A 26,248-nucleotide genomic window follows, 5' to 3' on the forward strand; every position below is an offset into this window, starting at 1 on the left:
GGGGGTGTGGGACCCTGTGAAGTCCAGGCGGGGGTGCCAGGCCATTCCTGACTGATGCTAGAAAAGCAGGGCCGTGGCGTTGGCTGAAGCAAAGCATCCGCACCGAGGCTGCTGCCCACGGCTCAGATTCTGCTCGGCTGCGGGTGTCCGGGCAGGGCTGTGCCTCCGCTCGGCTCGAGCTCGGCACCCCAGGTTCTGGGGGCACTCGCACGGCACTGACCCCCACCCCCGGCAGCTGGAGCAGCTGTGGGACGGCGCCCCGAGCCCGCAGCCTCGAGAGAGCTGCTGCTGGTTTCTGTCCTGGTGTCCGGGGTGTCGCGTGGTTTTTGGGGTCTCCAGGCCTTGGCCTGCGCCCTCTGGAGCTCAGAGCAGTGGTGCTCTGTGTGTTCTCATACCACAGGCTGCTCTGGGCCCCCAGGCCCCCCTCCGCAGCGGAGCTGGGAAGCCGGGCTGGGGATTCCTTCCGAAACTCGGGGCAGGGCGAGGACGAGGTCCCCAGTGCCACGGGAGGAAGCACGCTCAGTCACCTCGCTCAAGAATATTCATTTATTTATAATTATTGCTAAGTAAACTCTTTAAACTGGAACATAGAAACACAGTAGGGCTTCGCACGAGTGGAGTTCTAAGTGGTACACATCAAAATAAGTTAGCGTGGAGCCGGCCCAGGAGTCTCCAAGGTGCCGCGGGCCGCGCGGGCTGAGGGCTGAGCACGGGGTCTGGTCGAGACACCCCGCCCAGACTGAGGCGTGCGGTCCCCTCAGCGGTGCCAGGCGCGGGCCAGGCGGGCGTTCAAGTGTGGGCCGCAGAGGGCGCCGGGGTGGGCTGCGGGGGGCCCATCGGTCAGGCCTCCTCCCGGGGTCCAGGGCCGAGGCCGCTGCGCGGGCAGGGGCGGGCGGGGCAGAGGTGCAGGGTTCTTTTTGGTACCAGGGGAGAAAGACTTGGGAGGAGGTAGTTTGCGGGGGACGGCGCTTCTGCTCAGCAGGAGGAAACGTCTTCCACAGTGACCAGGTCACTGCCACCTGAGGGGCGTCATGGCGGCGCCTGGGGCCGGCGCCTCGGGGTCTGGAGCCGCTTTGGGGAGACCCAGCCCCTGGCTGCTGCTCAGCGAGCTCTGGCGGGAGGCAGGGCCACCTGGCCGAGAGGCTGCCGGGCCCACCCTCATCCTGACCCCACCCTGAGGCCCGGCTGGGCCCTTCACTGAGGATCCAGCGGGGTGCTGAAGCTCGGGTGCCCCCTCCTTGCAGGCGCCCCGCATTCCTGAATGTGCTATTTCACCGCCCAGGGCCGGCGTGTGGGTGCCAGGGCAGGAGCTGGCACGGGGGCAGAGACGAGAGCGGGCGGGGACTGCAGGCCGAGCAGACTGGGGTGCCGGGGGCGGGGCCGGGAGCGGAGGGCCTCCCGGCTCTGCCCGCCCTCCCGGGCGTCCTGCCTGCAGCTGCACCTCCGGGCCAGGCCGCGCAGGACACGCTCTCCGTCGGAGAGAAGAGATGGCGGAGGTGGAAAAGAAAAAGTCACCTTCGGAATACCCCGCCCGCGCCAAGAAAAAGTGTCGTTTTCTGTCTGGTCCTCATTTTCCTTTTCAAACGCGCCGCTCTTCCCTGGAGCCTGCGGACGCCTGCACCGCCTTAAACAGGAACTCTCGCCCGGCCCCCGCGGGCGGCCCTCGGCCTCCTGGGAGGACAGCCCCGTCCCCAGGGCCCCTGCACTGTGCCTGCCCCGCCCTGGAGGGCCAGCCGGCCACCTGTCTTGTGTCCCTGATGCAAGGCTAGGGGGTGGGGTGGGGGGCCGGGGGTTAAGGTAGAACTGGATGACGTTTGTGGAGACCTGCTCTGGGGACACCCGCCCCCCCAGGGCAGCAGGACGGGCCAGAGGACGTGAGTGGGCTGGGCTGACCCCGGGCGCATGCACGCCTGGCTTGGGGGCGGGGGCTCAAGGAGGCACCAGGAGGTAGAAGGCAGAGCACCCTGCCTGGCTGTCCATGGACAGGGAGGGGACAGGGTCTGGGCCGGGCAGGGGGCAGTGGGCAGTGTGGCTGGCTCGGGCAGACGGCCCCGGAGGCAGGAGTGGTCTAGAGGAGAAGCAGGGCCGCGCTCAGGCACCTCCTCTGGGCTTGGGACCCCCAAGGAGCCCTCTGGAGGGGCCTGCCCGCGGGGGCACCCTGTCCGAGGCCCACGCAGCCCCTCCCACAGCAGCAGGCGAGACTGGGCCATGTCCTTCCTCCCCCCGCCCCCCTGGGTCTGTGCCCGCTGCCCAGCTCAGCCCAGCCCAGCTGTGCAGTCTGCGTTTGGTCTGAGTCCCCGGCAGTGCAAAGGGGCGGGCGGGGGCCGCAGGCGCAGCTCACCCTCAGCCGCGGGCCCGCGGGGCTATAGCACGTTGTAGTAGGCCATCTCCTTCATGGCCTGCTCCGTGAGGACGCTGGCCTCGGCGCTGCCGTCCACGCCCGCGTAGGCATAGGTGTTCTCCTCGAAGTCCTCCATCTCCTGCTGGCCGTCCATCTCTGAGGGGTCTGTGCCCGCCAGCTCCATCATGGGGTCTGCAAGACAGGGGCATGGTCAGGCCTGGCTGAGGCCTGAGCATGGCCTTGAGCTGGTCACCCCCACACTGGGAGCCGATGACCTTCCTAAGATAAGGGCTCCCAGCCTTTGCTCCCTGAGGGCTCGCGGCTGCCTCAGCCTCCCCACCTGGGGGCGGAAGAAGACCCAGGTTCCACAGCTTCAAGTGTGGGTCACGGGGTCAGAACCCCAGAGCCACGCGCGCGTGTGGGAGCTGACGGTGGGTCTCACCAGCAGACCCGCGGCCGGACCTCAAGTGCCCCTGCAGGCCGTGCCTGCCCCTCCTGGTCGCCAGCGGCTCGCTCAGGGCTTCCCGCTCCGCCTCACACTCCGGGAACACCCCACGGTGGGCGCCCCACACGACGTCTCGCACGCTTGAACAAGGCCATTTCCATCAAAAGGAAACCGAGGCTGCTGGATGGCCCGAGGGCCCAGCGAGGCTGCCGAGGGACAGACACCAAAGATGCAGGAGGGGAAGACACGGAGTGGCCTTTGGAGTTTTACCAAGCTGAAGTCCTCTGCGAAAGCCCTTCCTGTTGGAAGGTCGACAGAAAACTCCGGGAGGAAGCCCGGGGCCCCTTCTAAGGGGGATGGGGGCTCAGGTGTGAGCCTGGCCCTGTGCCTCTGCCCCACCCAGGGTGGGGGTGAGGAGGCCCATGAGGAGGCCCATGTGCCTGGGCAGAAACAGACCCCAGCCGGGCACAGCTGGCTCAAGTCCTGGGCTCCTAACATCCGGGGCTAATTCCTTGCTGAGGGGCCGCGCATGGCAGGCGTTCCACGGCCCCGGCCTCGCCTGCTGTCTCTCAGCTCCACCGGTGTCCCTCGGGCAAGCTCGGCCCCCGTGGAGAACAACTGTCAGTGGGTGACCGGCCTCTTGCCAATGGTGTCAGGAGCAGGCGCGGACCCAGTCTGGCCAGCGACTCGCGGGAAGGCCGGCTTGGGCGTTCTTAGGGTTCTCCTTGGCTTCACAGAACTCCCGCTTGCACATGTGCTGCGGGGCTGGCAGCCGTCTTGTGACCACGGGGACATCACAGGGATGCTGGGCGGGTGCCCCGCCCTGGTGTCGCTGTCAAGGGGCTGACTCAGCCGGCTCTGAGGACGGCCCGGACTTGAAGCCACTTCTTAATCCACTTCTGCAGAGTGAAGCCGGTCTGAACAGGCGTCTGTCCCTCGGCCCAGTGCCCCTGGCACACGTGCGTCTTTCTGGCTTCATCCAACAGGCCGAGAGCCCAGATGCCAGAGAGCCCGTGCTGCTCCTCCCGCAATCCTCAGCCTCGTAGGCGAGGGCTGGTGAGAACACCCGCCTGGGACAGGCGCTCTCGCAAGCTGCCAGCCACCCCCTATGTCTTTGCTGGCCCCACTGCCCCTGCCCGTTGGCCCTGGGGAAGCACCCCCAGCGTTTGTTTCAAGGACACTGATCTACCCCGCCAGTTCCAGTCCACCGTTTACCAGCTGGTCCCATCAGAATGTGCTCGGCCCTCCTCCCTCACAGGCCCCAGGCCTGGGCCTCTCAGATCAAGGCTGCAGGTGGGAGGCTGGTGAGTTGGCCCCACCATCTCAGGTCCCGTTGCTGCTCCCCCCACCCCCACACACAACCCGCAAGGCGTTCAGGGACAGTTCTTTCCCAAAGGACATGGCCACTCCGGCGGGTCCTGGCAGGTGAGTGTCCAGACAGGTCCACTAGAGCAGTGGTTCCCAAACTAACTCTGCCGTGCAGAATTACCCAGCAGCTTCAGGAATCCCACCCCCAGCCACACACGGCGGGGTGCGGGGAGCCTCTGGCATCAGAAGCGCCCAGGTGGGTCTGACCTGCAGCCAATCCTGGGAACCGTTTTCTTAGTCTCCATCAAAAGTTCTCAAAATGAGGGGCCTCCCTGGTTGCGCAAACGGGTGAGCGTCAGCACTATGAAGCAATCTGCAGCCACCGCGGCACGAGTTCGATCCCCGGCCAGGGAGGTGACCCACGTGGTGCAGCAGACCTCTCCTGTGTCGCCCGCTGCTCCCCTCAGCAGTGTGCTTCAGTAGACACGCCTGTTCTGTTCCCTATTCTGTCTCTAGTGAATTTTCTTTACCCCCGCGCCACTGGCGTACACCCCAGCTCTTACATGCATAAATAAATACAAAAATACATACATAGATTAAAAAAAAAAGTTCTCAAAATGAGCCACCGACCTGCAGCTGCGGTTTGACCTGGGAACTTGTTGGAAATACAAGTTCAGGTGTGGGGGAGCCTGCCAGTGGGGCCCCCAGCTGATACCCAGGCATACCCTCCCTGCTCCTCAAGCTCCTTGGAGCAAACAGGGAGCTGGGTCTGGGGTGGGCAGAGCCGGCAGTTCCAGTGGCCCCACCCGGGGGCTGGGGGCGCCTGAGTAAGAGGGGCAGCCAGGGTTTCATGCTCACCCGCCAGGCGCAAGCCCAGGACTATGGCCCTGCTCCCGGCCAACTTCGGGTCCGTGCCCCCACCAGTCTGCCCTCTGGTCCAGACTGCACCAGAGCCTTGCTCCACCTGAAGAGTCTCTAGGGCACCCCCCACCAGACAGGAGACTCCCCCCCGACCGGGCAGTACTGTGGGGCTGCGGCAACACCCAGGGAGCCCACAAACAGCTGGCAAAGAGCCCGCAGACGTGACGTGGAGGCCAGGCCTCTCCTGAGGGCGCTCGCGGTAGGTCTCCCAGCGGGCCGTGTGCACTCGAGCGGGGGCTCTGGCCTCAGGCCCTGTCCTCATCCTCTGTTTCTCTCACAGGACCTCTCGCTCCACGAGAGGGGGTCACGGCTGCATGCAGCACCCCACGGTAGTTCTCTCTTTACAGTTTAAAAGGACAGGTGTTTGGGGAAAGGAGCGATACCTGGCCAGTCACGGGTGGGCTGTCCCGGAGAGCCCACCTGGCCCCATCATCACTTGGCGGCCTCCGGGCTCCCGCCCACTCACCTTGGCTGTCCAGGCCGATGTCCATGACGCCATGCTTGACCTTCATGTGGCGACTCAGGTTGCCCTTGAGGTTGAACTTGCTAGAGCAGTAGGGGCACTTGAAGGGCTTGCTCCCCGCGTGCAGGTGCATGTGGCCCAGCAGGTTGTACATGCGGTTGAAGGACTTCCCGCACACCTGCACGGGCACAGCCTCAGCCAGGGCCACCCCATGCGGCCCGAGGCCCACCCTGCCATTTCCCACGGTTCCCGGCCTGTCCCACTCTCCCGGCTGCAATCTCACCGAGTACCTGGGCCTCCTGCGCTGCGGCCCACTGGAGCTTCACCCCCCACCCTCTGCTCCAGCGGCTGTGGGACCCAAACCCCCACTGGCCACTCCAACCCCAAGCCCCAGGCCCTGCCCCACACAGCCCCGCCCAGCGGGCAGTACCTTGCATTTGAACGGCTTCACGGGCGAGTGCACGATCATGTGGGTCTTGAGGGTCTGCTTCTGCACGAAGGTCTTGAAGCAGATGTGGCACTGGTAGGGCCGCACGCTCGTGTGGATCAGCATGTGCCGCTTCATGTTGGCCTGCAGAGTGAACTCGCGGCCGCACACCTCGCACTTGAACTCCTTCACGCCCTGCGGGGTGGGAGGGTCAGGCGTGGTGAGCAGAGTCCCTGGAGGGGCTCTCCGGCCTGCAGGGGTGTGGGTGTGGGTGTGGGTGTGCGAGCCCCTTGTGCAAACACGGGCTTCCTTATAGAGGCCCCGCCCGTCTAAAACCACAGAAGGGGCTGACAAAAGGGGGGAGCTGGCCTCGCCCTGCGACGGCCTCTGAGAGCCTGGGGCAGACTCGCCCGTTCTGGCTGTGGCCTCCCGCACAGCTTGGTCTCCTGACTGGGTGGCTCCGGGCCTACTGCTCAGCAGACCTGGCCTGGAATTGCCTGCTGTGCTCGCCCGACACGCGGAAGCTGTGTGGCCGCAGGGGCCGGCCCTCTGGGGGTGTGAAGTGCGGTGCGCACGCCCCCGGCCCCCAGCCTGCTCTCACTTTGATCAGCCATTGATGTCTGCATTCGGCATTTCCTCATCTCTGCACGCCTGCAGACGTGCGGGGCGACGGCGAGGGCATGTGCGTGTGCACTGCTCTTGTCACTCCTGCGCGACATCAATACTCCATCGTCTAGTTTTACTGCTGAGCCCACCTTCAGCCTCCTCCTCAACCCCCGCTTGGGCCGCACCCCAGCGGCTAGAGAGGCGCCTGCAGTGAGGCCCCAGGTGGCGTTGGCTAGGGCAGAGCCCTTCCCGGGGCCTTGAGGGCTGGGGTCTGCCGGGTGGCCGTCGCTGTCCCCACGTGTCCCCTGTGAGAACAGGACACAGTCTGACCTGGAACTCCCCTTGGCCCCATGATGGAGAGGGGCGCTCTCCCTACACCTGGCGTCAGAGTGTGAATGAAGGTGGACAGAACGGGGAAGGCCGCACAGGGCAGGTGAGGCCCAGAGTGGCCCTCAGGACCCACTGTGAGAGAGGCCTGCTCCAGCTGCCTGGGTGTCAGGGCCTCTGGGGTGTTGCTGGCTGAAAGGGAGGGCGGTCAGTGGCCTGGAGGGAGGAGGGGACGTGGAGAGAACAGTCAAGGTTATGTCAAGGACATCGTGACCGTGACAGTGCGGCTCCATCGCCACAGACCACATCCCTAGTCTTATTCTAGGACTGATTACCTTTACCAGGGAAAAGGCTGTTAAGTCTACTCGCTCTTCAAGCAGAACACCTCTGGCCTTCTCCTGAAGGCCACTTTTGCCATCACGAGAGCCACGTAGGCCACCAGCCCCTTGGAGTCGGGACGCTCGGCCTCCTCCTTGGCCGCCTCGCCTCCTTCCCACCATAACACGGGGCGAGCAGGCGACTTCGCTGTGGACCTGCATGGGGTTCCTCAAACACGCTATTCACAAAGAATTTTTTTTACGTATTTCTGAAAACCCTAATTTCAATTACAGTTGACTTTTGACACGCCCGGCACACACCGCCTGCACTTTCTCTTGCTGGAGAGTGTCTCGACGCCCCTTCCTTCAGAGCCAAGGCTGTCACGAGAACACAGCCCAGGGTCCGGAGAGCAGACGAGACCCATGCTCTCCCGTGGCCTCACCGACAAGGCTTCCGGTCAACAGAGGCCATGGCAGCGAGGGTACTGGGGGCCAGGAGCCATTAGCACCTTCAACTGTGTGTGGGGAGGGCTCGGTGCCCCTCACTGCCCCGGGCCGTGCCAGGGCCACCCGTTTGTTTTTTCCGAATACTCATCAGAATAAACACGTAAGGCCACAGGGAGGATGGCCCACGGCGGGCCTGCGGCCTCACCCCTAGGCGGGCTCGTCCCGGCCTGCCGGGGAGCCAGGGTCGGAGGGGCTTACCTTGTGGGTGAGCGAGTGCTGCTTGAGGTGGTGGATCTGGCTGAACTCCATGCCGCACTCAGTGCACACGAAGGGCCGCACGTTCTGGTGCTTGAGCATGTGGTTCTGCAGCTGGCTGCGGTAGTGGAAGGACTTGTCACACTCGAGGCACTGGTACAGGGTGGGGCCCTGGTGGGAGGCCAGGTGGCGCTTGAGCTGCGTCAGGGTGGAGAAGTCCAGGCCGCACTCGACGCACACGTGGCAGCGGCCGCTCTCGTGCTTCACCTCGTGCGCCTTGAGCTCGCTGGGGTAGGCGAATCCGCGGCCGCAGAAGTGGCAGCTGTAGGGCTTGACCTCCGAGTGCAGCAGCATGTGGCGCTTGAGGTGGCTGGTCTGCGTGAAGGCCTTCTGGCACACCTGGCACTTGTGCGGCCGGGTGCCCTGGTGCGTGAGCAGGTGCGTCTGCAGGTGGCTGGGCTGCTTGAAGAGCTTGCTGCAGTGCGGGCAGGAGTGCGGCTTGATGCCGTTGTGGCCCAGGATGTGCGTCACCAGGTTGTACTTGGACGTGTAGGACTTCTCGCACATGCGGCACTGCCAGCGCTTCTGCCGGTCGCCCGCCTCCACCAGGTACGAGTCGTCGATCTGCACGTTGATGTCCAGCCGGTCCAGCTGGGCCTTCTTGTGGCGCTCTGCCGTCGAGCCGGCCGCGTCGGCCTCGAACTCGCCCGCCTCCTGCCACACGAAGCCCTGCTCTGGCTTCACGGGCTCCGGGGACCCCAGGGTGGGGGCCTCGGGGTCGCTCAGGGGGGCCAGAGGCGGCGGCTCAAAGCCGCACTCGGCGGGCAGGGCCTCCGGGCCGGGCAGCGCCAAGCTGGGCTCGGGGAAGCCATCGCGGGCCGGGTCAGGGAAGTGGGGGTCAAAGGGGGCCATGTCCAGCTCCGGCCTCGGGGTGCGGGGCAGAGGCCGCAGCGTCCGGGGCTTGCGGCTGAAGGCGCTGAGGTCAATCATCTTCACGGCGCTGCTCTGCACCAGAGGCTCGCAGCCGCCAACGGCTGCCTCGCTGGGGGCCTCGGCTGGGCCCGCGGCCCTGTCGTCGCCGGGCACGGACACCTCGTACACCTCCTCCTCCTCCTCCTCCACCTTCTCAAACTTGACCTTGGGCACCAGGCGGACGGGCGGCCGAGTCTTCCGCCGGGTGTGCTTCTCGAAGGCCGCCTCCACCTCCAGCACCTCTTCCTCCGCCGGCTCCTCCAGGGGGCGCCCGTTGCAGGCCAGCTGGTAGAGGTCAGGGCCAGGGGGCCCCGGCTCCCCCACGGCCACCCCAGACAGTTCGGGCCCCAGGTCGGGGTAGAAGGCTTCGGCGCTTATGGTGGCTCCAAAGAGCTCATTTTCCGAGACCAGGCCCAGCACGGCGGCCTGGGCCAAGGACAGCACCACCACGGCATCCGTCTGTGTCCCTGAGTCCATGAAGCCCTCCATCCCGTGGCGGCTGGCTAGGAGGGCATCGCTGTGGGGAAAGAAGGCACGTTAACGCGGCCAGCTCAGCGCCACACACCCCCACACGCGCGGCAGGGCTCCGCTAAAACTGGGTGTCCTCTGCCCCTTCTCTGGACACAGGGCACACATGCAGCCAGGGGGAGCAGTGACAACCCCAGCGTGTCCCCTCGACTCCCCGAGGGATCCTGGGTAAGCCCTGGCCCCTGCGAGCCTCGGCCTCCCCGCCTGTAGGACAAGGAGGCTGGATTTCCTCAGCGGTTCTCAGACTAGGTTCCACAGCCCTTCAGGGGTTCCTCAAAAATCTGATTCAAAATGGCAAAAAAGCACTTCTCTCATAAAGACCAGTTTTAGAACAGCCACCGCAGACGCATATGCTGCACCACAACACATCCGGCAGCCCTGCTGGTCTCGTTGCCAAGGTAATTAATTTTGCACAGACCTTGGGACCGTACAGTGAGGTGTTAAACAACCATCGCCATTTCTAACAGCTGGGCCACGTGAATGGGGTGCGTGTGTGTGTGCGTGTGTGTGTGTGTGTGTGTGAGAGAGAGAGAGAGACAGAGAGAGAGAGAGAGAGAGAGAGAGAGAATCTGGGGGAAGATAAGGGCGCATATGAGCTCAAACCAGCGTCCATCCATCCCAGCCGGCGGCTCACATTTAAGCACCTGAAATCACACTGACTAAAGGCCGAGCCTAAGTGACTGGACACTGGCCTCCAAGGCAGGGCTGAGAGGGCGGGGCCCTGGAGGCACCGGGTGGCTCTGGCTGCGAGCAGGCGCCCTGCTGCCGGGGCCCAGGGCTCTCTGGGCCGACAGGTTCTTCTGCAAACACAGGAGCCCTCACCTGTCCACGCCCTGCCTCCCCAGGGGCTGTCAGTGCCCAGTACCAACTACCACAGCCTTCCAGGCTCTCCTCAAATTCTGCCTGCTCCTGGGGCTGTGCCAGCCTTCCCCTCCAGCCCTGGAGCCCTCTGCAGGCCCCCAGATGGGCAGACGGACAGACGGTGGTGGCAGAGGGGGCCCAGATTTGGGAGGGCCTCCTCCCCACGGCACCCCCGCCCCACAGCAGCCTGGGCTGCCATGAGGAAGGGCCTCGCTGCAGGGCTGGCCACTGCAGCCCTCCCTCAGGAAAGGTCTCTGGCCGGGAGTCTCCCTCCCCCATGGGCCAGGAGAGCTTCCCCTTCCTAGTGGCTAAAAATACCCTCGACAGGAATCTAGCTTCCTTAAACAGACACCAAAGATTAAACTATTAAGCTTAAAGTGGGTTCATGTGAAAGCAGTGGGCCGGGCCCCGAGCCCCTGGGCCCCCCGGTTTCCAGGCCACACAGGCAGGGGGCCAGCACTTGGCCTCAACTCACAGCTCTGTCACTAGAGAGACTGACTACGGTCACGTTGGTGATTTCGCTTCCCCATCTACCGAGTGGGGCCGGAACCCCGGCGCAGAAGGGTGCGCGCCCGGCGCTGTCAAAGGCCCCACCCACGGGAAGAGTCCTGGAGATCCCGCAGGGAGGGCCTCACCCTGGGCCCCAGAGCGCGAAGCCTCAGGTGGTCGGAGACACCTCTGGGGGCGGCGCGCCCATTCATCCACCCAGGAACGTCGCTACATCCCGCCATGCTCGGGGGGAGCCAGGTGAACGGGGCAGGCCCTGCCCGCTGGGGGCCCATGGGGGATGCTCTGTGCCCGGCGCCGGGCTGCCTCTGGACACAGGGAGCTGTCTGCACCCCATTGGCACTTATGTCCCCCCAGCAGCCCTTATGTGTGCTGTGATTTGAGGTAACAGCCAACTTGGCGATTTTTCTAGATGTCTCCAAAGCCAGCAGAGAGAAAACAGACCGTCAAGGGCAGGGCCTGGTCTTCCCGGGCCTGGGCCCATCCCGTCAGCCCCAGCCTCAGTTTCCTCCTGGGCAGCAGAGATGAGAACGTGCGTCCTTCCTGCACCGTCTCCCTCGGCCCCTGCCCTGAACACGGGACAGGGCAGGCTGCCCTGGAGAGCTGAGCACTGGCCTGGGGTCGCCACACAGGGAAGACAGTCCATCATCCCAGCTGGCACCCCAAGGAGGAGCAGGGGCCCCTCGTAACGCTCACACCACACCTGACCACAGCGTCCCTCCCCAGGGCCCACCCAGGGTCGGCTATGGCCAGGACTGCGGGGTGTCACCAGGCCAGGAGCAGAGCCGGGTGTGAAGGGGGCCCACGAGCCCTTGCTCTGAGGGGTTTGTGCCCAAGTGGGGTGCACAGAGGTGCCGGGACTGACCTGACACGGGCGGTGGAGCCAGACTGTCTCTGAGGCCTCGGGTGAGCGAGGGGTGGACGGGCACGTTTCTCTGTGGCCCAGGAACCCCAGGCCCAGCCCCTTCGCTGTTCACTGGGTGGCACCCTCGGGTGGGGAGCCACAGACCGGGACCCTGGGAGACTGGGCCTGCCAAGCCCTGGAGCAGGGCCCCTCTGGGGTCTCCACCCCCTGCACTCCTCCCTGGAAGGTTCTCTGACCACGAGCCAGCCTGGTCTGCCTAGCCCTGCTTTCTTGGACTCTGGACAGACACGTCGCCTGGACGTGCCGCTTTCGAGGTGCTGAGGGGGCAGGGCTGGGCCCTGCATCTGTGCAGCCTTGTTCATGTTCACAGGCCGCGGGGCGGTGCGAGCGTCCGCGTAGGAGGGGCTCTTGTCTGTGGAGAGAAAGACGCCTGAACCTAATCTACCTGCACCCGCCTGCTCGCTCCTGTCTGCCACGAGCAGCAGAGCCTTCCAGCCAGCTAGCCTGGTAGGCCCAGGCTAGGCTGCGGCGCCCTCCCTCCCGGCTCCTTCTCAGGGCCTCCAGTTTCAGGCCCTGGCATGGGGCGCTGAGAGCCTGAGAGCCTGTTGGGGGGCCTACCACCTGTGTGCCAGCCCCCACCCCCCTCTGCTGTCAGCCCAGGCCCCTGGCAGCACTTCCCTTCTCTGGCCAGGTCCGTGCCCCACCTCTGCAGGCTCCGGAACAAAAGCTCTCCATATGGTCCGAGGGACGGGCCGGGCTGCCCCTCTCACTAGTGAGGAGGTCGGGGAGGATGCGGGGAGGATGCGGGCCTGCGCGGGCAGCGGAGTAGGCCGGGAGGGTGTGGGGGATGGGAGGCCACAGCAGAGAGAGAGAGAGAGAGAGAGAGAGAGAGAGAGAGAGGGGGGGGGGGGGGGGGAAGGCAGAGGGAGAGAGAGGGAGAGAGAGGGAGAGAGAGGGAGAGAGAGGGAGAGAGGAGATAAAGGGACAGGAGGAGGGAGAGGGAGAGACGGAGAACGCGGGAGGGAGAGAGGGAGGGAGAGAGAGGAGATAAAGAAGAAACTAGATAAAGGAGACGGGAGGGCGAGGGGGGGAGGGGAGGGGAGGGCGAGGGGGGAGGGGGCGGAGGAAAGAAGCCTGCAGGGGGAGGGGCGCCTGCGTGACAGGGGAGGGAGGGCGCGGGCGGGCTGCGGAGCCGGGAAACAAAAGCAGGGGAGGGAGAGGAAAGGAGTGGGCGGGGGCGGGGAAGAGGCCCCGGTGACCCCAGAGGCCCAGGCCACTGCATTTCCAGGGCTCAACAGGCCCCGGCCCCTCAAAGCCAGGTCCGGCCCCGCTTCCGGCCTCCGCACCGTGTCCACTGCTGGCCCCGGTCCCCGGGGCGTCCAGCCGCCTCCAGCTCGCAGACCATCATCGCCTGTGCCCTCAGGCCTCACTTTCCTCATCTGCAAAATGGGCGCAGAGGCTTCCTGGCACCTCGAGGGTTAATCTTTGGCTCCCTGCCTGTCTCCCAGGGCCCCTCCCCATCGGGACAGCCTCTCCCGGTGCGGACCCCTCAGGCCGCTGGCTGAGAGCTGGGGGCACAGGCCAGGTCTGGCCTGGGGCTGGCGGGACAGGAACCATTCTGAAAGAGGGAACAGGGCCCAGCGACGCCGGCTGTTCTGTGGCCAGGGACGTGTACTCAGTGACCCACTGAGCTCGTGCCCTCCTCCCGGCCGGGAGAGTCACAGGATTCATCACTTGGGTGACAATTTTTGATGGCCTGACAGACGCCCGGCGCCCTGGCTCGCCCTTGACCCTCGGGCCTTGCATCTCCAGGCAGCTCAGAGGCTGTGGACTTCAGCCCTGGGACTGAATCACTGGCCCCCACACGTTGGCAGGGTGCCCACAGGCTGGGGGTCTTTCCTGGCCGTGGGGGTACAGGAGGGAAAGAATCGAGTCCCCCCCCCCTTGGGAACAGCCCTGAGACAGTTGAGTCAGCAGAGAAGCAGCAGGGCCTGGCCAGGGGAGGCCGAGCTGGGTGTGGGCAGGGCGCCTGGACCAGAGCCGGTGGGTGGGCAGGCCGGGGAGAGGCTGGCTCCTTGTTCCAATGCAAGCCCCCTGGGATCTGGCTCTGGCTTCTCTGCCTACCCCACCCCACCCCCCGCAATGCCACTGCGAGCGAGCGCGCCCTCTGCCATGCCCTCTCCTTCCGCCCACCTCAGGCCTGCAGGCAAGGGAAGTCCCAGCAGTGCCTGCGGCTGTAGAAGACACTCAGGGACTTCGGGCGGAGGACACGGCCCTGGTGTGCTCTGCTCTCTTCATGCAGCTGGAAGGGAACCTTCTCACATCCCAGAGAGGAAGAGGGGAGGAAGCGAAAGTGGAGGTTTGTGCAGACTCAAGGCTCTTCCCAGTCTCCCTTCTGCCCGGCCCACAGGCCCCTCTGGACTCCGCAGCTGGAGGCCCAGAGATCCCCGGCTGGGGCGGGTGCTAGGGGAAGTGCGCAGTCTCCTCCTTACCCCAACTTCCCCTTTTCTCCCAGACAAGGGCCACCAACCCCCAAACCACGGGAGGGTCGGATGCCCGTGGCATCCAGTCACTTCTGACCGACAAGGACAGGCCCAGGGAGGGGAAGGGACTGCCAAGGTGCCAAGGGAGCAACCAATGAAGCGAGGCCGCGAACGCAGGTCTCCAGAAGCCCCCTCGGTGACGGGGCGGCAGGGTGAAGCCCTCGCCTGAGCGGGCTGTCCAGGGCCAGCCTCCAGCAGGCTTCCCGCCCCTGCTCTTCCCACCGCAGGGCCTTCGCACAGACGGCCGCCAGCCTGCCCTTCCTGGCACTGGGCGCACTTCCTCCCGAGGCATCCTTGGCCGCCAGGGCAGGGCCAGGCCTCTTCCACAGCCCGGGACAGGGTCGGGCCGGCCTCTGTGTCCAGCACCAACCAAGGGGTGATTAACATCAACTCTCGGGGGACCTAAAGGCGAGCAGAACGCCCCTTGTTGCAGGCAGGCCTTGTCCCCTCAGCAGAAGTCGCCAGAGGGAAGCGGCCTTCCCGGGGCAGTGCTGCCTGCGGAGTGGACGCTGGAAGCCCCGCCCGGGGCCCCAGCACTGCAGCCGGCTCTGCAGATGTCGGAACTGCCGGCCCCAGGGGTGTGCGCGACTCCCAGAAGCAATGTGCCTTTCCCGCCGACCGCCAGTGCCTCGTAACTGGCTGAGCCTCGGGGCTGCTTCCTCAGCATCCTCCGTTGGAGGACAGGGCTACAGAGGACAGCGGGCGCGTCCTCGGAGGAAGACAAGAGGGGGGAGGGCGGAGGAGGAGGCAGTCACCCAAAAGCTGAAAGAGGCATGGGGAAATCCTTGCCTGGCAGTTCTGTTTGCTCTTCTCTGCCCCTTGCCTGGCACGACCCCAAGACAGACCTGCTCTTTCGTCGGGGTGCTTTCTGGCTGCACGGGGAAGGCAGGCCTCTCCGGGGCCTCAGGCCTAGGAGAGCTCCTAGCTCTTCCCTCCTGACACCCTTAGGGGAAGGGAGGCTCCTCCCAGAGGGGACGGCCAGACCCCAGGCCCGCGCCTTCCGTGGGGGCCACGGGGGTTGGCATGGTAGGATGTGGGGGGCAAGGGACTGGCCCTACCCAGCACACGCCTGAGTTCTCAGCAGTTCTGTCCCACAGCTGCCCTGGACCGCAAAGGCCAAAAGAGGCCCGGCCTCCACCCCGACGCAGGACCCAGCATCATTGCCATAGCCCCTGCCATCGAGTCCAGCCCCCAGCAGAGGCCAAAAGCAACAAGCTCGCCTGGCCCTTCTGCATGGCCTCACGCGGCTGCGAGTCCCTTCCTTCCTCGCCCTCCCGCACGGTGGCTGTTTCCTTTCTCGGCAGCCCTTCCGCACACAGCCGCTCCCCCTTGCCACGCGCCGCTCATCGTGCCGGGAAGCTCGTCCTCTTCCCCGCTCCTCCACCACGCTCCAGGAATGACGGCACTTCTTGCCGACGCCCCCGGCCCCGGCCCCAGCCCCAGCCCCAAGCCACGTCTGGTTCCCAGGTTCTAAGCTGCTCTAAAGCTAATACTTTTGCTCCCTGGACGTCAGCACGGTTTCTGTGACAGAGGTAGGCTTGCAATCACCCCGAGTGTCCGGCGTCCCCATGAGGTCACAGGGCTGCTGGGCGGGGGAAGCTGACCTCCCGGCCGCTGCGTCCTAGTGAGTGCACAGAGCCGGTGGTTGCCCCTCCGAAAACACCCCCACCAGAGGGCTAAGGGGCCCCCCGCTGAGCCCCCCCCCCCCCCCCCCCCCGGCGGTCCTGTCCCCCCAGCGAGCGCCAGCGCCTACCCCCAGGAAGGGACAGCAGCCCTGGCGGCACAGGGCTCCACAGCTCTTCTCCAGTTCCAGAAGGAAAACAGTCACCTGTCCGCCCAACAAGGCCATGGCGCTGGCCCCAAAGACCACCCGCTCAGTGCACCAGGGACAACAGACGAAACTCGGCCTCGCCAGTTCCCGGGACCAAGGGAAGGCCTGCGGACAAGCAGGCCGGAGCGTGGGGGGCTGGACTTCGTGGGCTCCCCCGTGCCCCAGGGCTGTGGCGACAGGATGGGCAGGTGGTGCCTGCAGGCGGGCGGGCGGCGGGACCCCGGCCCAGCCCCTCCTCCTCTGCCCACCTCAGTTTCCCGCGGGGGCCTGGCTGGGATCTGGGAGCGCCCTCCCCTCCCCCCTTCCTCCCGGCAGACCTTCTCCATCCGTCTTCCTTTCCCTCCATCCTCCCTCCTTCCGTTGCCGTGGCAACCCGTCCCGCTCCGCCTGGTCCTGCCTTCCCCTCTTCCTTCCTCTCCTTTCATCTGCCCCTCCTCGGGCACAGCCCCCACGCCCCGTCCTTGCTGCTGGCGACTCGCCCCCGCCTGTCCTGTGCCCTCCCTCCTGCTCTCCTGTGCTCTGGGGCCACATTCGTTTAGCTCCTGCTTACAAAAAATTAAGAGGAAGAAGGAAGGAAGAAGGAAGGACGGGAGGGGGAAGGAGGGAGGCGGGCGGGCGGGAGCCCCACTCCACCGCCTGCGCCTCGTTCCGCGCCCCCCAGCCTCCTCCCGCCTCCTCGCAGGTGCTCTCCAAGGCCAGACCCCGGCCAACCCCAGCCTGGCCCGCCCCAGGGAGGCCCCCGGGAGGGAGGAAGGAAGAGCAGCGTGGAGGTGTCCGGGTGGGGGCTCGCTGAGGGGAGCCAGGGCCGGCCCGGGGTGCAGCCCCACAGGAGCTCGCTGGAGCCGGGGGAAGCCCACCCACACGCAGCCGTGGGCGCCTCGACCCCCGTGACCACGTGACTGAGACACTGGCCAGCCTGGGCCGGGGGCCTCCATAGGCTGCCCCCCTCACTCCAACAGCAGTGGGCTGCTCCGTCTCCCCAAAGGCCCTCTTTGCCATGCCTGCCAGGCTCCCCTGCCCATGCCCGTGCCCGAGGAGGGCTGTCCGGGGGGCCCCGCTTCCAGAGCGTGTGTCATGGGCCAGGCCCGAGGCGGGTGTCTGGTTCCCACTCGCAGGGAGCAAGCTGGGGCGGGGGGCTGCTCCGGCCTGAGCCACACGGGAGAGAGAGGAAGGCAGGACGGCCCCCTGCCCTCCCTCCGCCCAGTGCTCTGCGAGAGAGGAGAGAGGCCAGTCAGGCCTCGCCTGGCCCCCAGCACCTCCCGGTGCGCGCTCAATCCGGAGGGATGAGAAATGACAGGACAAACGGAGAGACCGGCCACGGAGAGCAGGCGGGCCGAGTGTGACGGAGACTAGCTGGTCTGGAGACGCCGGGGCCGTATGGAGAGGAGGGTCTGGGCGCCTGCCCCTTCGGCAAGGAGGGTCTGGACGCCTGCCCCGTCGGCAAGGGCGCTGGGGGCTCGGGGGAGGCCCGCACAGACGGCCCAGACTTGGGACCTCAAGGCCCTGCTCGGTGGCTCTAGGCCACGCGTGGGTGCTGTGGGCAGGGCCTGGGCCCAGGATGCAGCAAGGCCTAGGGTTCCGGCCTGCCGAGCCCAGAGAGGGGCCCACGATCTGACGGTTCAGCTTCTCCCCTAAAAGGCTGTCTTGGCAACTGGGAACCCCCAGAGCAGGGCTGAGGAAGAAGAGATGGAAGCAGAGTGGGGTGGCGGGGTGTCAGCCCCCGTTCCACAGAGACACGGAGGGAATGTGGCTGGGCCTGGCACCCCTGCCTGCTTCCCCCCCCCCCCCCCCAGACCTCAGGCACCTGGTGTGCAGGAGGGAGCAGCACAGGGGAAGGGCCCTGCGCAGGCTTCCCGAGGCTGGGCTCGCAGCTGGCGCCATCGTGAGGGAACCAGGGGTCCTGGGAACAAAGCCCTCCACTGCGGAAGAAACAAAGGCAGATGCTGGGGCGCCCGCGGACCAGCCACGGGGCCACCCCAGCGCCGGGCGCAGCAGCCAACAGGTGGAGTTAGGGTTCGGGCTCCCTTAAATGCCAGCGCGTTCCAGACAGAGGAGGGGCGGGAGCAGTGGCAAGGACGGCGTTCCTGGGGCGCAGTCAGCGCCACGAGCCTCCCCTCCGCCGCCGCTCCGCCGGGCCTGGGCCTGGTGAGCGGACAGCGCCCAGAAACGGCAGAGCCAGCAGCAGCCGGACGAGCCCGGGCGAGCGGGCGCCCCAGATGACAGAGGAGCCGCTTTTTGTTTCTTATGCCCGAGGGGTCAGGAACACCCGCAGCCGCCCGCCGGCTCTCTGGAGGCTGCAGGCCCAGCCGCCGCCCTTCCCGCCCCCCGGGCAGACCCACAGGGGCCAGGGCGCGCGGCTCCGGCAGGCGGGTGAGCAGGGGTACACCGAGTCCTTAGCCCCGTAGTGTTCGGGCCACAGAGGCCTGGCGGAGGTGGGAGATGGGGAAGCCCCCCCAACCCACCCTGGCGGGAGGCGCCAGGCCAAGAGGACAGCCGCAGGTGGCAGAGGCCGCAGAGGGAGGGACGCGGCGCCCGGGAGGGTGGGCGCAGCCACGGCCCCCTCCCGCTCGCAGGCGGGTGACTCATCAGGGCCTCGTGCCCGCAGAGCGCCTGCCAGGGCCGCCTTCTGCAGCCGCGGCCTCGTCAACATTTATGCTGCAGACACCCACGCCGCGGCTCCGCCGAGTGGGGTGCGAGGCGCCCGTCCCACTCACACCGGCCGGCGCGTTTGCCTGGGCAGGGCCAGACCGGCAGCCCCGCTTTCCTTCGTCGCCCACCGGCGAGGTTCCGGGCTGACGCGACGGTGACGGGGCTTCCGCGGCCCCTGAGGATGCACGGTCTCTGCGGTGGGCCGGTCCCCTGGTGAGGGGAGCTGGGTGACTGAGTTGAGGGCCAGGACCCCGCACCTGTTTCACCAGGCAGCTGTGGGGGGACTGGGAGGACCCGCAGGGAGGGGGGGGCGGATGCCCCAGGATGGGGCTCCCCAGGAAGGCTGTGGGCATATTACCTGAAGCCAAACGGGAGGGGCTGAGGGGGCTGAGGGATCCCCCCTGAAGCCAACGGGAGGGGGCTGAGGGATCTCTGGGGAGGCCCTTAAGGGCAGAGCCCGGAGGGTGCCCTGGGGGGAGGAGGCTCAGCCCAGGGCAAGGACTGGTCTCCCTTTCACTGGGGTCCCAAGGACGGCACAGAGGAGCTCGAGGAGGCGACTCTGCCCAGGGGCCCCCAGGAAACGCATGGGGAGTGTGCCCCCGATGGCCAGCACTAGAGGCCACACTGCTACCGGGCACAGCCCTCTAGTCCACAGAGCCCTTCCCAGGTCAGGGGCCACCGGGCCCTCCTGCCGGGGTCTGGGCGGCAGTGCCAGGCCACGCATCCCGGGTTACAGACCACAGCATCAGAGCTCCACAGACAGGGCGCGGGGGCGGGGGGCGGGAAGGCCCTCAGAGCCGGCCCCTCGTGAGCGCACAGAGGCTGCGTCGTGAGGGGCGGGCGCAACCTGCCGGACAGGCAGGGTGACAGGCGTCAGTCCTCGAGGCCTGGAAGTCACGGGGATCAGAACCCAGGCTGAGAAGCACTGGTTCAGAGTCTGGTCTGACACCTCCCCTAAGTCCCCAGTGATGCTCCCCCTGCGTGAAGGGGGGTCTGAGCACCTGCCCCCCCCCCAGCTCAAATACGCCAGGTGCTTTGTGGGGCCCGGCTGCCGCTTTCCCGGGCACTGCGGACTCATCTGGGGCCACAGAGCCAGCGACCTGGAGGAGCCAGGCTCCTCCAAAGCCTGTTCACAAGGCAGAAGCCAGGTGGGGGGAGTGGGTGGGGGACTGGGTGCCTTCACGGGGGTGGAGATGTTCTCACCCAAACCGGAGGAACCCGACGAGCAGCCAGGCTGGCGCTGGCAGGCTCCAGGTTGGCCCACAGGTGTCTGGGAAGCTGCAAGGGCCAGGAAGTGCAGGGAGGCGGCCCGCCCCACACAGCCCCGTCCCTTGTCCTTGGAGCACAAACCGCAGCGTCCCCCATCACCACTGCGATCCGCAGCCGGCCTGGTCCCAGTCACCCAGATGCGGGGAAGACACCGGGCTTGGCCGAGGCCTCCGCAGCTGGAGTCACGCCCTGAGCCTGCACACAGCAGGTGTGCCTCCAAGGCTCCTGGGTGAACCATGCCAGGAGTTCGGGTGCTCCTCCCCCAGCTCTCACCAGCCCGCCCACCGCCCCCACCTGTCCTGCTGCCTGGCGCGGTCACCACCCCTTTCTGCTCGGACTCCCTCTGTGCCGGTGGCGATGGTCCCTCCGCCTTCCGCCATGAAGGGGGCCCTACCCTGCGTGTCTCTGGGGAGCTGTCCCTTCCCGAAGTCCTGCGTCCTGGACCAGGTGACGGCGCCTGTCGGCGGGGCTCCCATACGCCGCGCCGCCCCCTCCACACACCCGACAGCCACCGTTCGGCTCAACAGGAACACTTAGGAGGCACCTGCCGTGGGCCAGCTGTGCTGGGTGTGGTGAGGAAAGAGACCAGAGTCTGGGAGGCACCCCAGCCACACCGCCAGGCCTGGAGTCCTCGCTCCCCATCACCCACTCTCGCTCTCGGCTCCTCCCCAGAGGCCCCTGTGTCTCCTGTGCAAAGGTGGTGGGAGGATCTTTCAGACCTGCAGCCTGATGGGAAGAAGCAGGCCACAGAGCCGGCCCCCCTCCTCCAGGCCTGCACCACACGACCCTGTTCTGCTCACCCCTGGCAGGTCCAGCTTCCCTCCTCCCCTCCACCCCTGGACAGGGGCCCCGGGCCATCGTCTCCAAATGCCTCCTGGCCCCCTGCTCTCTGTGCTACCCCTCCTCTGGGTCTTGGGGGCCTCCGTCGAGCCCAGAATTGCCCAAGGTCCTAGGAAAGACCAGGACCCCAGGGGGACTCAGGGATCTCCGGAGAGGAGCTGGGGGGCCAGTGGCCGGAGTGATGTGTCCTCTGGGAGGTCGCAAGGGAGCCCCGGGCCACATGCGGAGGCCCAGATGGGTTGTGGCCTTGCCAGCAGGCGCTCAAGTGATCCCCTCTGCCTGCCTTGCCCCCTTCGTCCGGGTGGCCCTGGGCTCCGCCTTGGTGCCTGCTTTCTTTTCCTATGGGGGGTCATCGGAGGAACCCTCTTCCCCAGACTTTGACTCCATTTCCTCGGTGCTGAAATCACCTGCAAACCTTTTATCAATTGCCACCGTCTAAAGGCCAAGATCGCTCACCTCCCTGGACACTTCCCTCCCTCCAGCTTCCTCCCTTTGCGCTGTTCAGTCCCCAGCCTCCAGGTCCAGCTCATGCAGGACCCCACCCCAGACAACTGTGGTCCTGCCCTCAGGCCCTGCAGGCGGTTCCTGGAAAGGCCAAGCTCCCATGGTGCGGTGCAGGGCAGGGGGAGGGGCGTCACCACCTCTTCCTCTGGTCTTAACCCTCACATCAAGGCCACCCTGGGGCCAGGAAGAAAGGGAGCCGGTGCCCAGGGCCCTGTCGGATCCTGTGGGCCCCGAGGTGCTGCCCCAGCGCGTAACCTGGGCTGCAGGTGCCTCCTGTCTGGTGAGACCCTCCCCAAACACAGCCCCTCCTGGCGCAGCCTCCAGGAGCCGGTGGCCCTCCTGGTCATTTCTGTACATGGCCAGAGCGATGCAGAAAATGACAACCAGCATAGTCTCCCTTCCTCAAATAAACCGTCTCCTCTACTGGCCCAGCCCCTTGAAAACAGAGGCGCCATTCAGAAAGAAAGAGAAAAAAGAGGCAAAAGAGAAAGAAAAGGAACTGAATAGAAGAAGAAAGGGGGAAAGAGCGAGGAGAGAGCCATCCCCCAGGGAGCTGGGGAGCTGGAATGAAAAGCAAAACAGTGACGGGAAGGAAAGCAGAGATACAAAGGGGAGAGGAAGACAGAGCTTTGAAAGCAAGAATGTTCCAGAGTGAACGGGCGTGCAAGGGAGAAAGGCGCGCGAGAAAAGGAGCAGCCCGAGCGGTGACCCTCATTCACAGGAGGTGCCAATCACGGCAACAATGCCCACCCTTTCTTCGGGGCTCCTTGCTCCTCTCTGGGGAGGGGGGCTGAGAACTGCAACTTAATTCCAAAAAGTACAAAACGCAAACCCGCTTCCACTGGAGAAGCTTCAAAGAGCTGCTTTAAAGGCTTCCCCTGAAACGCTGCACCCTCTCTGGGGGTGGGGGCCCCAGCCCAGCGGCCATCAGCTTTATTTCAGGGCCAGTGGCTCCCTGCCCTGGCCCTGGCCACCCCGCCAGTTCCTGGGAGAGGCCCTGGCTGGCCTGCCGCCGCGCGGGGTCTCGCCTCCTGCTCTGCTCTGCTCTGGCCTGAGAGCTGCGCGCCCAGGCGGGGGCCTGGCTGGAGGCTGGCCTGGGCAGCTGCGCGCCGGGTACGGGAGGGCCTGGGCACAGGGAGATGAATGACATTCTAAATTGGCCCCCCGTGTCCACTCCAGGGACGGCCCCAAGAACACCTGGTTGCCTGCTCAGGCCAAGCTCCAGGAGGCGGGGGTGGCCTGGACTGGCTGCCAACCATGGGTCAGTGTCCTCACCAGGGGGCTGAGGAAGGCCCTGGGGCTCGAGGTCGCCTCCCAAAGCAGACTTTGAGTCAGCTAGCACCCAGAGAGTGCAGGGCGTAGGTGCCCCGAGGACTTCCGTCCGTCCCCTGGCCTGCTCTGGAGAGTCCCCACCGCACACAGCCCTGCCCAGTGACCACGTCTCCCTGCCTTGCTCTGAGGCCAGACCCTGGTCTCCATCTCCCTTCTCTGGCTCTCCGCCTCTCAGGACTCAGTCTGACAAAACCAGAAATGGGGTCACCTTTGCGCAGGGGTTTCCTTATTTCCTCTGGTCACTCGATGCAGGGGGTGGCGGCCGCGTGGAACAGAGGCCCCGCGGATGACTGACCGGCGGTTGATGGACTGGGCCTCGGCCTTGGCCCGGCTGGGGGCGGGGTGCGCCACAGATCTGGGCCAGAAAACCCTGTCTTGGCGAGTAAGCCGGGACAGGCCCTCCAGGAAGCCGAGCAGGAGCCGTGGGAGCTGGGGTGAAGGCCAGGCACCGCATTCAGGCACCCTGGTGGCAGCCCAGCAGCCGCCAATGCCCACCCGTAGGTACTGAGCACCTCCTGTGTGCCAGCCCACCCTGCGCACTCCTGGGGAGTCCATAGTGAGCGGCTCTCCCGCAAGAATTTAGGGTGCGGTGGGGGCGACAGGTGAGAAAAGTCACAGTTCAGGGAGCCCGGGGCTGTGCGAGCATGAGGACAAGGGAGGGTGCGGGGGGGGGGGGCCCAGGGCCCCGGGGGGGGGGCACAGAGACCTTTCCAGAGCAGACGCGTGGCGCTGCGTTCATACATTAACACGCACTACATGTTCATTTGCTTCCGGTCCAGGGGCCGACAGATGAACCAGCCGGCAGGTGTGTCTGCTCTCCCGGTGTGTCGGGAGGAACCAGAGGCCGCAAAACGGAGCCGTGCGAAGCTAACTCACTCTTAGGAGAGAGAGGTCAGAGCCCGGCCCGCGGTGGGGCCCACACGGACACGGAGCGCGAGCCCAGCAGGGACGGACGGAGGCAGCGGGAGACGGGCGGCGGCTGCGGCGGTGACGGCCCGAGCTCGGAGCCGGGAAGAGGAGGCTGAGCGGCGTTTCCAAACACTAAGGAGAATCAGAAGAAGGAACTAAAAGAACGGAAAGTGGCGGCGGGCGGGGGCCGGAGGCGGGGAGGGGAGGCGCCTTATCCGCAGGAGCCCTGCAGCAGCAGCTGGCAGTGGAGAGAAGATGCGCCTGGATAAGTTGCTGAAGAAAACACGGTCCAAAGCAAAGAAACAAGGCAAAGGAGTCGGTCAGACCGGGCTCACTCTGAAGCCCTGGGGCAGCGGTTGGGGGACAGGGGCGCCCAGGCGTCTAAGGTCATGAGAGCAGAAGTTTCCTCCAGAAAGAACAGAACCCGGCGGGCTCCTGCACGTGGAGGGGCCAGAGTGGAGGGAACGGACCTGGGAAAGTGCGAACAGCAGCTTGCGGCTCTCACAAGCAACACCCACAAGGCTCAGGCCCCTGCCCGACGGGGTGCCGCCCGCCAGGCCTGGAGCCTCCAGCACACCGGGCCGTGGGGCGAAGGCAGCAGCCTCGTGCGCGGAGCTCTGGGCCCCCAGCCACAGCCCGGCCACGGCCCAAGCAGTCTCCGGAGTGGGGGCGGCACGCCAGGGCCGACCCGTCGTGCTCAGGGGCCCGCTCACCGCCTCCCCAGCTGGGCTCGCCCTTTACAGCCGACACACACACGCGGACCAGCACCGCACAGGCCTGCCGGCTAGGGTGTGGTCGACGGAAATCACGGCTGCAGCGCGGGCAGCAACAGAAATAGCCTGCGGTGTCCCCGAAGGATATTTTCCGGGGTGCCAGAACCCACGTCTGTCAGAGAGCAGTTTGACGGCTCAAGCCCCACACCTACCAGGCAGAGGCAAGAGAGCCCCTCAGGCTCTGTGGCCCAGCGGCAATGTCCCCTGGTGATCAGGCCTCAGTTTCCCCAGCTCTGCCGAGAGCCCCTTGGTTCCCGCGGGCCTGGGGCTCCGCCTGGGCGAGCGCGGCAGCCTTCCCATGCGGAGAAAAGCCCCAGTGCCTGCCAGCTGCGGCTCCCGCCTGCTTCCTGAGGTGCCCAAGCCCTGGGGCAGAGGGAGGCCGGCCCGGCACCCAGGGTGGGCCAGCCCCTAGAGACTTGGTGGGGTAATTCTCAAAGTCCTGGGGTGACACACCTGTGTTCAGCACCAGCTCCCAAGGGACCAGACCTTCAACCACTCCGCCCCCCAGCTAGTCTCATTTTTTACCCTCCTCCGTGCTCGTGCTCCTGCTCGTGCTCGCACACCCCTCTCCAACAGTCCCGCCCCGCCCCCCCCAGACCTCTGGCACTCTTCAAGGAGCGGCTCTGCTCAGGCACCTGGAGGGGCTGCCCCCAAGGAGGGCAGAGGCTTTCCCGCACCCAGAGGGCCTGGGCATGGGGGTGGGGCGGGGGATCGGAGGCGAAGAACTTCAGGCAAGGCAAGGAGGTCTAGTGGGCGTCTGGGAGTGGGCGGGGGAGGCTGGGCTTTGGCCCTGCTGGTCTGGGGAATCCCTGCACACACCCATCTGGCTCGGCTGTGGGGAGCTGGTGGTGCCACCATCTTTGGGCAGCGCGGCCCGGGCACAGGGCCGTTCCGAGGAGGAGTGCAGCAGGCCAGCAGGCCTCAGCGGGCTGACGAAGCCAGCTCTAAGGATTCACCCCAGGCTCGCAGAGGACAGAGACCATCTGCACAGAGCCAGAGGCGACACAGGGGCGTCCCTTGGTGGGGGGAGGTGCTGGCTTCAGCCCTTGTGTCATTCAAATGGACGTTAAAATCCAGGAGCCCCAAGTGAGTGGATGGAAAGTGCTAAGTCCCCCCAGCCCTGGAGAAGGGGCAGGGTGGCGACAGAGGGGCTCAAGTGGGTGCTGGCTGGGAAAGTGCCTCTTCTACCAAAGAGAAGCCCAGTCTCGGGGCTGGGACGCTGGCCCTGGAGCCGGCTTGCCGTGCAGCCCCGCGGGGCCCAGGACACCTCAGATTTTGGGGGGCCCCAGGCTTAGGTGACCTCATACTTGGTTTCATCATCTTTGCAGCTACTACCTTGAAATGTTGACTAATTTGCAAACACGGGCGCTCATTTTCCCTCTGCACCAGGCCCTGAGAACTCTCTTCCGTGCCGGGCTGGCCTTTCCAGAGGACATTTCTGCTAGGAAGGCGGGAGCAGGTGAGCAGCGGGCTGGCTCCACTGCGGCTCCCTGTTTGCTAACCAAATACACGGCTGGCGCCTTGACTCAGGCACCAGGTATCTGTGCAGGGACAGGGCTCCCAGCCCAGCTTTGGGGCCAGCCTGACTCAGATGAAATGTGTGCGGAGCCGCGCGAGCGGCCTCGGCCTCGAGGAACCCAGGCGCACACAGGTCTGCCAGGCACCAGGCAGGCAGCTGGCAGGGGCAGAGGGAGCCCAGGGCTCACCCCCGAGACAGAGTGCCGACGCCTGAGTTTCCCAGCAGGAAGCTTCAGCACATCACCAGCTTCGGGGTGGGGGGCGTGGGGGCTGGAGAGACACCTGAGCCACACTTTGAAGAATCCCAGAAGTCTGGGAGGTGGAGGAGAGGCACCCTGGGTGCCCGTTCGGCCTCCCTCTTCCCCAGGGCCTGGGCGCCTCAGGAAGCAGGTGGGAGCCACAGCCGGAACGCGCGGGGGTTTTTCCATGCTGCCTCGCTTACCCGTCATAGCCCCAGGCCAGCAGGAACCAAGGGGCTCTCAGCGGACCT

General features: G+C 66.1%; 1 protein-coding gene across 1 annotated transcript; it reads right to left on the reverse strand.

Moving 5' to 3' along the window:
• Window positions 1–2,363: 2,363 nt before the first annotated feature.
• ZNF710 (zinc finger protein 710) lies at window positions 2,364–26,207 on the reverse strand (the record flags this gene model as incomplete). The annotated part of the gene is made up of 7 exons (XM_084254119.1): window positions 2,364–2,533; window positions 5,482–5,656; window positions 5,909–6,100; window positions 7,861–9,346; window positions 22,854–22,913; window positions 23,479–23,599; window positions 26,201–26,207. 7 exons carry the CDS (start codon window positions 26,205–26,207, stop codon window positions 2,364–2,366), a joined length of 2,211 nt encoding a protein of 736 aa, XP_084110245.1.
• Window positions 26,208–26,248: the final 41 nt, after the last annotated feature.

The sequence above is a fragment of the Talpa europaea genome, assembly GCF_964194135.1.
Source record: "Talpa europaea genome assembly, chromosome: 14".
In the NCBI taxonomy this organism is placed as follows: domain Eukaryota; kingdom Metazoa; phylum Chordata; class Mammalia; order Eulipotyphla; family Talpidae; genus Talpa; species Talpa europaea.